Below are 12,177 nucleotides of genomic sequence, written 5' to 3' on the forward strand. Positions count from 1 at the left end.
TGCTGTGATTATTGGTGGTGACCTCATTGTTGGTGGGAGACTGAACAGGGTTGGGATGGGGCAGTGAAGAGGACCTACTTTGGGGTGTCAGGCCAGGCCACGTGGCACCTAGGTGCTAGTGTATGAAGCTGCCAGGAGGATGCGTGGCTGCCAAGGAGGAGATGCCGACGTTAATGGTGAGAGGATTTGGACTGTTAGAGCAGCTCACAGGATACGGAGTGGCAGGAGCTGTGTCCATGTTCACACACATGTTGCCATTGCTGGTGAGCTAAGCTAGGCACCGCAGCGGGGGCCGCGCCTCCCAGTAGGAGCAGGCCCTGCCACTTCCCTGGCTTAATTACATTTATTCTGATAGCCAAGGTGATACTCTTGCATGTGGAATCACAAAGCCTTGGATGCAATGGGCATGTTCTACTGAAGACCAACCAAAGTGCCATCGTGGGTTCCTGCCTATGATGTACTTGCATAAAAACAAGTCCTTGATAAGAAGCGTTGTATTACTTTGGTATTGATTGATAACAGTTACGATCACATGCTTCCTTGGCGAGTAAAGTAATGGAAGCTTGTTGTTTGAAGAGGTCTAGAAGAAATCAGCTATATAAAATCATAATGTAATGCACATCCATTAACAAACTTTTATTTATATTCTGATGCAGACTGCTATAAGCAGAAGAGGTTATGTTTTTACATGAGTTTAGCTATAAGCAGAAGAGTTTTATGTTTTTACGGGAGTTTAACAGAGAAGCCACCGTTGTGAGTTGAACCTCCGACTCCACTGTTGCAGCGAATGTCCTGAGCTGATGCTGAACTTCCCTAAAAAGGCTTGAACAATATGTACTGTTAACGATGAAACTCCTCATAATGGCGTGTGTGTCTGAGGCACTGTTGTTGTGAAGGCCCCACAACATTGCAGACAAGCTTGATTTTGTTCCTGTACAACGAGCAAGTTTGCCAGCCAGCTTAGCGTTCAGCATGAGCGAAGATCCAGGGCTGGGACATGTGCTGAGCCGGTGCTGTAGGAGCTGTTACTCAATTGACAAATAATGATTTTGTCCCAATGAATCTGCGTGGACTTTGGAGAACTGGAGCGGCTTACTCACAGGAGCATCACCCCTGTGCTTGGTGACGATGCCATTACGACACGGAGAGGGGGGAGGAAGGGACAACAGAGCGATGGCCTTTTTGCCTCCCGGCCGCATCACGCCGGTGAGCTCTGGTGCGGGCAGAGGGCCCGTCCAAACCAAACACGCCGTGTTTGCTCAGCAGCCCGCGCCAGCACAAATCCCCCGGTATAAGTGAGCGGGGCGCCCAGGGCCGCGCAGAGCCGGCGCCGGGGGGGAAGATGCCGCAGTGCGCCACCGCAGCGCTGCCGCGGGACGGCTCGCGGGGACAGGTACGAGCTGCGGCCCTGCCGCTCCCTGCCGGGCACCGAAGGGACGGAGGCCCCGGGCCGCAGCGGGGCTCCCGGCTCCACGTGGGGAGCGCGGCGGTCATGTGACCGACGAGCCACGCCCCCTCCGAGTCACGTGGGGCGGGCGGAGCGGACATGGCGGCGCGGCGGCTGCTGCCGCGCTGGGCCGGCTCGCTGCGGCCGGTGAGCGGGGCTGGGCCGGGGGGCGCGAGGCCGGCCGGGGGGCGCGGGGCCGGGCTGACGCTGTCCCTCTGCCCCCCAGGTCAGCGCCGCGGCAGCGGCCGGAGCCTTCCCGAGGCGTGTGAAGGTGGTGGAGGTGGGGCCGCGCGACGGGCTGCAGAACGAGAAGGTACGGGCGGGCCGGGGCCCCCCGCAGCCCCCCGGCTTCCCTGACCCCCGGTGTCCCACCCGCACCGCTGCGTGCTTTGCAAAAATACCGCTTTTTGATGCTGGAAGCTGAGGGGTTTTGCGGGGGGGCGGGAAGTTTATTGTGGAAGTAAGAACTTAAGGTCGTTTTTCATCTTCTTCTTCTTAGAATATTGTGCCCACACCGGTGAAAATCAATTTAATCAACATGCTGGCAGAGACGGGGCTTCAGGTTATAGAGGCCACCAGCTTTGTTTCCCCCAAGTGGGTTCCTCAGGTTAGTGTTCAGATGGGATCTGCAGCTGGATGTTGTAAAAACGGCTAATTGTAGATGGCAATCCATGGAAAAAGGTGCTGCTTGCTCCAAAATCCTTGTTACTGTGGCTCAGAACTGGACAAGAAACAGCAAAGACTGCAGTGTCCCAGACCTTCCCTTTGGACCCTGGGAAAGAGCAAATGTATGCTGAAATATAAACAGCTGCTTGTGTGCATGGTGGCGCCGCGTGACTGAACTATGATCCTTCACAGGTTGCACTGCTGTTTGCTTTTCAAGGGCCCATTTCTCTTATTCCTGAATATTTATGTTCCCGTTTTTACAAGACATTTTTTAAAAATGCTTTGTAATTTGCAGAAGTGGACATTGTCATGCTTAGGAACCTTTCCTGGTTTACTTTGCAGATGGCTGACCATACTGAAGTCATGCAAGGGATTAATAAGTTGCCTGGTATTAGTTATCCTGTGCTGACCCCCAATCTGAAAGGATTTCAGGCAGCGGTAAGAGATGGCAGCACCTAAATTGTTCTTTACAAGGGATCATTTTACTGGGAAGATAGAAACCTGTTGTTTATAATAGAAAAATCTTGATAAGTTTTCTACTATTAAAAAAAAAGTAACTCTTTTAATTGACAGTGATGCTTTCAGTCTTATCTGTCTGTCCTACAGCTCTCCTGACTACATCCAGCAGATGTAGCTTTACTGCTGCATCTGTAACTTTGCACTTCTTTTGAAGACAGACTTGGATGTGTCATCACATTTTTGCTGTAGAACGAAATGAGGAAAGGATTGGGCTATTTGGGGAAGAACCGGGGAAAAATTTTCTTTATAAAATGAGAGAACTGTAGTTATGGTTGTGCTTGTCATTCCCCTTGCAAGAGAAATCGCCTCACTTTAATTTATGCTTTCTATTGGCAGGTGGCAGCAGGCGCCAAAGAAGTGTCGATCTTTGGAGCAGCATCTGAGCTCTTCACTAAGAAGAACATAAACTGTTCCATAGAGGAGAGTTTGGAGAGGTTCGATGAAGTGATGACCGCAGCGAAAGCAGCCAGCATTCCTGTCCGGGGGTAAGAAGTTCCTGCTGCGAACTTTCCACCAAGCAGGTTGTGTGGGCAAATGTGACCGCTTGAGTTTCTCTTTGGAGTCCAGCCTGTGCAACACTGAGGAGTGGGATTTCTTTTCAACTTTACCTTTTTTTTTGGAGGGTGTGTCTTTATCTGGATGGGTGCAAGCAAGCGTGAGCTCAATGCGCTGAGAAGCATTAATTTGGAAACACCACCGCTAACGTGGTTTCACGCGCTGGCTTGGTGCAAAGCCTGTGCCACTCGTGGCAGTTTACACTCTTCCAGATGGGTTCACCCTCCATGTAATTATTCTGTCTTCAGCTTTACCAAAGGATCCAAACTGATCTTAGCTTCTTGGCAGACATTCCTCATGGAAGTGTGTAGATTCACAAACCCAGCAGGCCTTTGTACCCTTGTCTTGGCAAATTTTTCATGTCCTTGGAAAAAGTAATTGTTGAATAGTTAATTATGTAAGCTTTGTCCACTGGACTGATTTTTAGAATAGGAAATTAATTCTTCCATTGTATAGAGCATGTGAGATGTAGCACAACTCCTGACTAATTTGCCCAGTATAATCTCAGTTTAGTTCTCTAGCTAAAAGAACATATTTTATTTTAACTATAGGTACGTTTCCTGTGTCCTTGGATGTCCCTATGAAGGGAAGATTTCCGCAGCTAAAGTTGCGGAGGTGAGTTCGTTGTAAAAACAACCAGAATTTCTCAGAGGTTTCTAACTTGCTTTTCTGGATATGAATTGGGCACTGGGAACTGGAGGATGTGTCAAACTATTGAACCGAAGACTGAGGGAAGACTGGGGAAGCTTACAGCTAGCTGCCACTACACAGAGGGAAGACTGAGTCTAGCTGAAATGGACAGAAATTCAGGGGACCTGGCGATTTTTGATCCCAGAGAAATCTCCTGGCTGCTGTACCCATGGCTGTTGTGCTCCAGGCAAACACACACTGCTTCTGTGTCCAGCTCTGGGGAAGGGAATGACCAAGCTGCCTTTGCAGTAAGCATCTTGGCTTTTGGACAGGTCTCAAAGAAGATGTACTCGATGGGATGCTATGAGATTTCCCTCGGTGACACCATTGGCATTGGGACCCCAGGGAGCATGAAGGAGATGCTGACAGCTGTGATGAAAGAGGTGCCAGTTGGGGCTCTTGCCGTTCACTGCCATGATACCTACGGGCAAGCTCTTGCCAACATCTTGGTAGCGCTTCAGGTAGGATCTTTGCTTTGAAGTATAGCATCGTTCCTTGGGGTCTTCTTGTGCTTGCTTGTGGATTTAAGGCACAGGACTGTGGTTTGACCTTTAAGAGGAGCGTGCTGATAGTGGTTTTGTTTGCAGATGGGTGTGAGCGTGGTTGATGCTTCCGTCGCTGGCCTTGGAGGCTGCCCCTATGCCCAGGGAGCATCAGGAAACGTTGCTACGGAGGACTTGGTGTACATGCTGAACGGCCTGGGGATCCACACGGTAAGTGCGAGCAGCCTTTGCCTGTGGCAGCCGAGCCTCTCGCACAATGGCTCTGTCTGGGCTTCAGCAGGGGTTCAGAATTTGGCCCAGGGAGCCCCAGCATAGTGGGTACAGCTGGGGGATCGCTCTGGCTGTGCCTGGGGGCCTTGTCTTGCCACCCCAATCCCACCCCTACCCGCTGTGACATTTCCTCCTCTCCCTTGCTCAGCACCCTGCGATTTGACACTGGCTGTCAGAATCACGTGAGTGAGCGGCAGGCGCTGAGGGCCTCGTTAAAGTACCCTTTAAAGGCTTCCTCACCCCCTGCCTGTCTCCCAGCAATGCCAGTTGTTAGTGGGCAGCTTTATGTGGCAGAACCAGTACCACGGCGTGTCCTATCTTTCTTCCCGTGAAGGGTGTGGATCTACAGAAGCTGATGGACACGGGCACGTATATTTGCAATGCTCTCAACAGACGAACCAATTCCAAAGTGTCCCAGGCATCTTGCAGACTGTGATACCACATCGAGTTTCTCCTCGGATTGAGAAGAAAGCAAGCTGGCAGGGTTTCCCCTCTGTTCTGCTGCCTCTGATCTTCACTGCTCCATCTAGGCTCAGTGCTTGGGAGGAAATGCATAATCCACCAGAATTTATGAAGAAATGGAAAAAACAAGAATACACTATTCAACCTTGAAGACGTTAGCCATTTGCCTTAAAGAAGGGAGGACGTGGATGGGCTGAGGGAGAAGTAGTGGCTGCAACGCTTGTCTTCTCACAGAGAGCTGCGGTCTGCGCTGCCAGCTCAGAACACTGTCTGGGAACTTCTGCTTTGAGGGTTTGTTGCTATAAACTACCAGCAAAAGATAAACCACAGTTTTTTCCAGGTATAGAGCACTTGTCCCGGTCAGGGGCGACTGTTCTTCCCTTCTCCCTCCTTGCTACAAACGTTAGGACTGAAATCAAAAGGCTCCCCTTTGTAATTCAAGTGTTAGGGGCAGCCTGGGGCCGTCTGTCTTAGCGTTTAGGGATTGTAATAAAGGACTGTATCTGTTGTAAGATACTTCTAAATACTAGGGGTAAGAAACACATTATTTAATAGTCTAAACTACTCAAAATTTGGTTTAACTAAACCAGTTAAAGGGCTTTTGCTGCCGGTTTGGTTCCAAGTGCCTCCTCAACCGCTGCTCAATGCGCACACCCGTCCCCTGAGCGTGTCCTCCTCACCTAGACAGGCCCTAGGGAAGTCTGTCCCCCAATCTTTTATTTTTTGCAAGAATTTATTTAATAGTTTATGCGTGAGACTGCAGGAACCTTGTCCGCCCCGGGGCTGGCCCTGGTGTGTAGCTGCGCCTTGCGCCGCCGGTCCCAGCGTGCTGTCGACAGGGCTGCACCTCTTCTTCCATCAGCTGGAACGATTCAATAAACCGTAACGCTGGAATGATTAAATAAATCGTAACGTTGGAATGCGCCGGGAATCGGTGAATAAACGGGCGGGTTGCGGCGGGCGCTCAGTGGCCGCCTCCCGCCGCCAGGGGGCGCTGCGTCACTGTGGCCTCACCCATCCCCCCGCGGACCAATGGCCGCCGTCCCTCAGCGCTGTTGCCCCGCCCCGTGGGGCGTGAGCAGTGCGGACGCGCCCCGAGGTATTTTGTCCCGGCCGGCGGCCCGTAGCGGGAGCGGCGCCGCCACGTTTCCATGGGAGAGCGGGAGGGGCGCGGGGCTCCTTAAAGGGGCCGCACGCGGAGCGGTGCGAGTGCGGCGGCGAGAGCGGCGGGTGAGCGGGCGGGGGGCGCGGGGGAGGGCAGCGCCGCGCCCCTGAGACACATCCAGCCCCGGGGCCTGAGCTGAGCCCCGGCACCCTGGAACGCGCGGCCCCGCCGGCAGCCGGTAACTGTGGGCGGCCCCGGCCCTGCGGCAGCCACTGCCCCGCAGGTAGCCCTGTGCCGCGGCCGCGCCCGGCCCCCCCAGGCCTCTGTCCGGCTCCTAGGACCCTGCCCCGTTCCACCGGCCCCTGCCCGGCCCTCCCAGGCTCTGTCCGGCTCCCCCGGCCCCCAGACCCCTGTCCAGCTCCCCCCGCCCCACCCCACCCCCGCCCGCCCCTGCCCGGTCCCCCAGGGCCTGCTTGGCTTCCCCGGCCCTCCAGACCCTGCCCGGCTCCCCCGGCCTCTGTTCAGCTCCCCCAGACTCCTGCCCAGCTCCCCAGACCCCAGCCCAGCCCCCCAGACCCCTACCCTGCCCCCCAGACCCCCCCTAGGCCCCTGCCCTGCCCCTCTGGCTAACAGCAGCGCTGTTTTGCCCCTGCCCCGGCGGCCCCAGCAGGGCGGTCTGGGGGTCCCGGCTGGTTTCCAGCCCCAGGTGCAGCTCTGGGAGCAGCTGAAGTCCCGCGGGTGGGAACTTCCCTGCGCTGCCTCCGCACCCCTTGGTGGTAACGTGGATTTTCCTTCCTACAGCCAGGCTGGAGCTGCCACCCGGGGCTGGGGCTTCCTGGCAGGGCAGCTCCCAGGCTCCCACCCGTGTGTGCCCACCAGTGGCCCGGTGGTCCGTAGCGAGCCAGGGCCACCCTCCTGGGCAGCGGGGCCGGGTGGGGGGTGGGGGTGCTGGCACCCTTGGCAAGGGGGAATTTGAGAGTTGGAGGGAAAAAAAACAGGGAATGGCTGGAAAAGAGCAGAGCTGGTCCCCCTGTGGAGACCACCCAAATTAATACCGCTGGCTGACTCCCTGCCCTTGTACTCGGGGGTGAATTAGCCTGACGGATTTCTGCTGTAGGATATGGGTGACACCGGGATCTTGACTGGATTTAACAGGAAGAACAAGAGTTTTTCCTGGCATGCAACAAGGGCCAGATAAACCCTCCCTGTCCAGGAGGTGTGAACCACGTTGGCAGGGAGTGCTGCAGCCTGCCCAGCCCATTCCTCTCCGGATGTCCTGCTGCTGGCCTGGCCAGGCAGGGAGTGCCTGCCGGCAGTGCTGACGTGACAGTGCCCAAGTCCTGCCTGCCCTGTCCCTCTCAGGGCCCCCGTCGTGCCTACCCCAGGCAGCTTCACCCAGAGCTCGGCACTGAAGGGCCTTTCCTCCCGCAGGGAATCATGGCAGAGAAGATCCTGGTGACCGGCGGAGCTGGCTACATCGGCAGTCACTGTGTGCTGGAGCTGGTGGAGGCTGGCTACGTCCCTGTGGTCATAGACAACTTTCACAATGCCATCCGAGGTAGGGAGAGCCTTCATCCCTTCCCATTCAGGGGGCTTGGCCCCTCAGCCTGTGCTGGCACCTCCAGCTATCCCAGCGCCTCGCTCCCTTCCATCTCCCCAGGGGCGGACGCACTCCCTGAGAGCCTCCGGCGTGTGCAGCAGATCGTGCACCAGCCCATCCTCTTCCAGGAGGCAGATATCACCGATGAGGCAGCGCTGCAGGAGCTCTTCAGTAAGGTGAGTGCAAGAGCTGCGGTGCCCCGAGGCGACCTCGTGGGCTCCGAGGGGTGAGAGGGGTTTGTGCTGCGTGTGGGAGCTTGGAAGAGGGGACATGGGCTGGGCAGGAGCTGAGCGGGGAGGACAGTGCTGAGGAACCGCTGTGACCAGCAAATGTTCCTCTGGGCCGTGGAGACTGCACGGGCAGGGGGAATGAAGCTCCCGGGGAGACTTCCCAGTGGTTTCTGCCTGGAGCTTCTGTCTCCTGATGCTGCGATGCTAACACTGAGCTCGTTCTCCCTCCGCAGCACTGTTTCTCGGCCGTGATGCACTTTGCGGGGCTGAAGGCGGTGGGGGAGTCAGTGCAGAAGCCCCTGGATTACTACAGAGTGAATCTCACTGGGACCATCCGGCTGCTGGAGGTGAGTGGAGCGGGGGGCGGGGGCAGCGTGTGGTGCTTGGGGGACCACACGGGTGCTGAGTGACTGGTGCTGGGTGTGATCCTGCCCTGGGCTGGCTGTGCTGGCTGGCAGCCTGGTCCCTGTAGTGCTGCCCAGGCCTGTAACGGCGCCGGCATGGTGGGAGCTGCTGCCCGCGGAGGGCTGGGCTGGGGGGCACGGAGCCCGCAGGCTCAGTGATGGCTGGTTCCTGCTCCCCAGACCATGAAAGCCCACGGCGTGAGGAACATCGTGTTCAGCAGCTCTGCCACCGTCTACGGAGACCCCAAGTACCTGCCCCTGGATGAGAACCACCCGGTTGGAGGCTGCACCAACCCCTATGGCAAATCCAAGTATTTCATCGAGGAGATGATTCGAGATCTCTGCAAAGCAGAGAGGGTGAGGAGCCGCCTCAAGGCGCACAGGGCTGGGAACTGAGGTCTTTCCCCACTGGAGCATATTGGGGTGACCAGGTGGCACCTCGCAGCGCTGCACCCTCCCCGGGCAACCACGTTTGTGTGTCCTCCCAGGACTGGAACGCTGTTCTCCTGCGCTATTTTAACCCCATTGGTGCCCATGAGTCGGGCATGATCGGAGAAGATCCTCAGGGGATCCCAAACAACCTCATGCCCTACGTGGCGCAGGTACTGCCCCGCTGCAGCCTTTGAGGACCCCCAGGCTCACGGTGCTGGTGTGGGGCACAGGCTGATGGGGCTCTCGCTGGCTTGTCCCTCTGCGCAGGTGGCAGTGGGGCGCCGGGAATTCCTGAGCGTGTTTGGGAACGACTACAAGACGGACGATGGAACAGGTACATCACGGAACGGGTGGAGCAGGGATCCCCCATCCCCCGGGGCAGCCGCCACAGCTCCCCAGCCCAGCTGCACCCCGGGCAGGAGGGCTTCGTGCTCACCCTCTGCGTCCCCACAGGCGTCAGGGATTACATCCACGTCGTGGATTTGGCCAAGGGCCATATCGCTGCTTTGAAGAAGCTCAAGGAGAACTGCGGCTGCAAGGTACCAAGGGGGCTGTCTGGGGCGGTCAGCCCTGCCGAGGCTGTGGGGCTGGGTCAGGGCTGGGATTTCACGGCCCTAAGGGAGCTAAAGGGGGCCCTGGCCCTTCTCCCCTTGTGAAAGAATCTGATCTGTGTCCTTTATCCTCCTCCCAGATCTACAATCTGGGCACCGGCACCGGCTACTCCGTCCTGCAGATGGTCCGGGCCATGGAGAAAGCCTCGGGGAGGGAGGTAAGGTCTGACCCGCAGCCTGCGGGGCTCCAGGAGCACCCCCCGCCCCCCCAAACCCTCACCGCCACCGCAGCCCTCATGCCTGCGTCTGCGGCAGCCCCCGGCACCGCTCCCGCAGCTGCTGGGCCTCAGGTGTGACCCCTCTGCTGAGCCCCGGGAGCCCCCAGCCCCCACGGTGCTGCTTTCCCTGCAGATCCAGTACAAGGTCACGGGCCGGCGGGAGGGGGACGTGGCCTCCTGCTACGCCAACGCGGCGCTGGCCGAGCGCGAGCTGGGCTGGAAAGCCGCCTTCGGCCTGGACAAGATGTGTAAGAGCAGCCCCTTCCCCAGCACCCGCCGGCCGCCCCCCCCCCGGCCCCCCCTCACCCCCCCTCTCCCCCTTGCAGGCCAGGACTTGTGGCGGTGGCAGCTGCAGAATCCCACAGGCTTCAGCAAGAACTGAGCTGTGGCCCGAGGGCTCGTCTGGTGGCCGAGTGCTGCTCCGGGCCAGCCCTGCCAGCCTCCCCGGTGGCCCCAGCGATGCTGTGGTCATCCTGGGTGCAGTTCCAGCTGCCCCCCCTGCCCCTTGCACAGGGGAGGAAGGCGGGAGCGTGCCCGGCCTCTCCGCTCCTCATCCTCATCCCCCCCAGGGCCTTTGCATCTCACAGAGCAGGAACAGAAGGACAGAGCCAGGGCCCGGCTTTGGCACCCAGGGCACGACCCCCCTCGTGGGAGCGGTGGCAGCCCCTGCAGGGAGAAGGTGCTTGGCTGGGCCCTGCAGCCGCTGCTGGCGCTGCTCCTGGGCCCTGCCTGCGCCCGGGGAAGCGGCCGCATCCAGCACTCAACCACAGAGTCCTGCTGAGCCCAAACCGCAGGGAAACCACCAGTCCCCTCTGGCCCCCGACCCACCCAGCTCAGGGAGCAGGGGAGGCTCCTGGTCTCGGGGGGAGGCCAGGGCACCCGCTGCCCCCTGCCCTGGGCACAGAGTGGGCTGCTGAGCACCTACCTCACGGCCCCAGGAGCCCCCTGAGCCCCCACACCCCAGGGAGCAGCCACAGCCCGAGGCCACCACGGCTCGTGGCCCCAGCCCAGCTCCCTGGGGCGAAGGCCCCCATGGCTGCCAAGGGCTTCTTCCCCCCAGCAATCCCCTTTTCCCCCAGCCTGGTTTTGGGGACCAAGTCTCATCTCCCACGTGCTCCTGCGGCGCCGGAGGAGCCCCTGCCCGCGGCACAGCCCACCTTGCCCAGCTGAAGCTGCCGCTGGCTTTGGCTGGTGCCTGATTTTGCTTCCACGGTGCCTGCGGCAGCCGCTTCTGCAGTCACGTTGCCAAAGGCTGCCCAGGGGAAGGCTCTGCTCAGCTGTCACACACTGCTCCTATTTATTCCTGGTGGCTCGAACGGCTTCGTTAGGCAGCGATGACGCAGTCAGCCCGGTTTGCTGTCAGTTGGATTAATAACTTATGCTACTAAATTATGAATTGAGCTTTTGATTTGTTTTTAAATAAACTTTCTTACTTTCTGAGTGGCAGCTCTGTTCTGCTTCCCTTCAGCCAGAGCTGGCGCCCCGAGGAACGGCACCTTGGGGCCTCGTGCTAAGCCACTGCCCCCGCCCCCACCCCCAAAATCTCCCTTACGGAGGTGCTGGGGGTATCTCCTGCCCGGCCACAAACAACACCAGCTCAGCTCTGGGAGAGGTTTCTGATTTATTTAACCTTGGTTCTGACTCTGTGGAACACACACACAAAAAACCCCAAACATTTACAAGGAAGACAAAAGAGAGGAGGGGAAGGGGGGAAAAAAGAAGAGAGGGGGAAAAAAAAAAAAAAAGAGTAAAAAAAAAAAAAAAAAAGCTGTATTGAGGAATGGAGAGAAGCCGTTCTCCCTCCCAGGTCCTCAGCACGCCCCGGCCAGGCGCGTGCCGCTGGGGCAGGGAGCGAGCAGGAATGCTCTGCAAAGGGGCCAGCGTGGCCACCCGTGCTGTGCCCAGGGTGGCCCCGGGCCCCCGCCACGCACACGGTTCCAGTTCACAGTCAAATAGGTCCGTCTGTCCGTCCGCCAGCCCTCGGTAACCTGGGGGGGAGCTGCCCCCCGCCCCAGCCAGCCCCCCGTGCAGGGGACAGCAGCTTTCGAACAAAGTAGAAGAAACAGCAGGACTGAACCCCAAGCAAGGGGAAGAGCCAGGCTCCCCCCGACACCGGCAGCGGGTTTGCTGGCTTAAGACTTCCTAAAGAGAGGGGTGGGGGGAGGAAACCAGAACCCAAACCCCAACCCCAACCCAAGCCAAGCCAAGAAACCAACGAAGGATGGGTCTGACAGATCCGACTCCCCGGAGAGCAGGTTATTGCTTTGCACATCCCAGGCGGGGAGGGCACGGCTGCGGCACAGCTGCTGCCCCAAGCCCCCCGCTTCCCTCCCGGAGCAGCCCTCGCCCTCGGAGAGGTGCTGGCCTTGGCACTGCGAGCCTGGCCACAGCCCGCCACCGCCACTGGCCACCGGCCACCGAGCAGAGGCCCTGGGGCGAGGGGCTGGACAGGAGGGAGCGGCAGC

At 58.3% G+C, this 12,177-nt stretch overlaps 2 protein-coding genes across 4 annotated transcripts; both read left to right on the forward strand.

Moving 5' to 3' along the window:
* Positions 1-1,275: 1,275 nt before the first annotated feature.
* On the forward strand, positions 1,276-6,034 carry HMGCL (3-hydroxy-3-methylglutaryl-CoA lyase). Of its 2 annotated transcripts, none has more exons than XM_037380120.1 (9): positions 1,276-1,393; positions 1,674-1,760; positions 1,947-2,054; positions 2,456-2,551; positions 2,969-3,117; positions 3,739-3,802; positions 4,150-4,338; positions 4,465-4,590; positions 4,985-6,034. In XM_037380120.1, exons 1-9 carry the CDS (start codon positions 1,343-1,345, stop codon positions 5,084-5,086), a joined length of 972 nt encoding a protein of 323 aa, XP_037236017.1. In that variant the 5' UTR covers positions 1,276-1,342; the 3' UTR covers positions 5,087-6,034. The 2 variants fall into 2 exon arrangements, with proteins under 2 accessions (XP_037236017.1, XP_037236019.1); XM_037380122.1 differs by lacking the exon at positions 1,276-1,393 and adding an exon at positions 1,532-1,594.
* A 212-nt stretch (positions 6,035-6,246) lies between these two features.
* Positions 6,247-11,152, forward strand: GALE (UDP-galactose-4-epimerase). 2 transcript variants are annotated; one of them, XM_037380118.1, is made up of 11 exons: positions 6,247-6,410; positions 7,647-7,775; positions 7,878-7,993; positions 8,281-8,394; positions 8,632-8,808; positions 8,940-9,053; positions 9,151-9,217; positions 9,337-9,422; positions 9,575-9,652; positions 9,846-9,960; positions 10,039-11,152. In XM_037380118.1, exons 2-11 carry the CDS (start codon positions 7,655-7,657, stop codon positions 10,092-10,094), a joined length of 1,044 nt encoding a protein of 347 aa, XP_037236015.1. In that variant the 5' UTR covers positions 6,247-6,410; positions 7,647-7,654; the 3' UTR covers positions 10,095-11,152. The 2 variants fall into 2 exon arrangements, with proteins under 2 accessions (XP_037236015.1, XP_037236016.1); XM_037380119.1 differs by having other exon boundaries at positions 6,247-6,342; positions 7,649-7,775.
* Positions 11,153-12,177: the final 1,025 nt, after the last annotated feature.

The sequence above is a fragment of the Falco rusticolus genome, chromosome 3 (assembly GCF_015220075.1).
Source record: "Falco rusticolus isolate bFalRus1 chromosome 3, bFalRus1.pri, whole genome shotgun sequence".
Classification (NCBI taxonomy): domain Eukaryota; kingdom Metazoa; phylum Chordata; class Aves; order Falconiformes; family Falconidae; genus Falco; species Falco rusticolus.

What these genes read in the sequence shown, in the direction of transcription:
- GALE (XM_037380118.1), top strand. Translation starts at nt 7,655, where the DNA reads ATGGCAGAGAAGATCCTGGTGACCGGCGGAGCTGGCTACATCGGCAGT. An exon ending in TCATGCCCTACGTGGCGCAG is followed by an intron (nt 9,054 to 9,150) that starts GTACTGCCCCGC and finishes CCCTCTGCGCAG; the next exon opens with GTGGCAGTGGGGCGCCGGGA. An exon ending in AGGAGAACTGCGGCTGCAAG is followed by an intron (nt 9,423 to 9,574) that starts GTACCAAGGGGG and finishes TCCTCCTCCCAG; the next exon opens with ATCTACAATCTGGGCACCGG.
- HMGCL (XM_037380120.1), top strand. Translation starts at nt 1,343, where the DNA reads ATGCCGCAGTGCGCCACCGCAGCGCTGCCGCGGGACGGCTCGCGGGGA. An exon ending in ACGGGCTGCAGAACGAGAAG is followed by an intron (nt 1,761 to 1,946) that starts GTACGGGCGGGC and finishes TCTTCTTCTTAG; the next exon opens with AATATTGTGCCCACACCGGT. An exon ending in ACATCTTGGTAGCGCTTCAG is followed by an intron (nt 4,339 to 4,464) that starts GTAGGATCTTTG and finishes TTTTGTTTGCAG; the next exon opens with ATGGGTGTGAGCGTGGTTGA.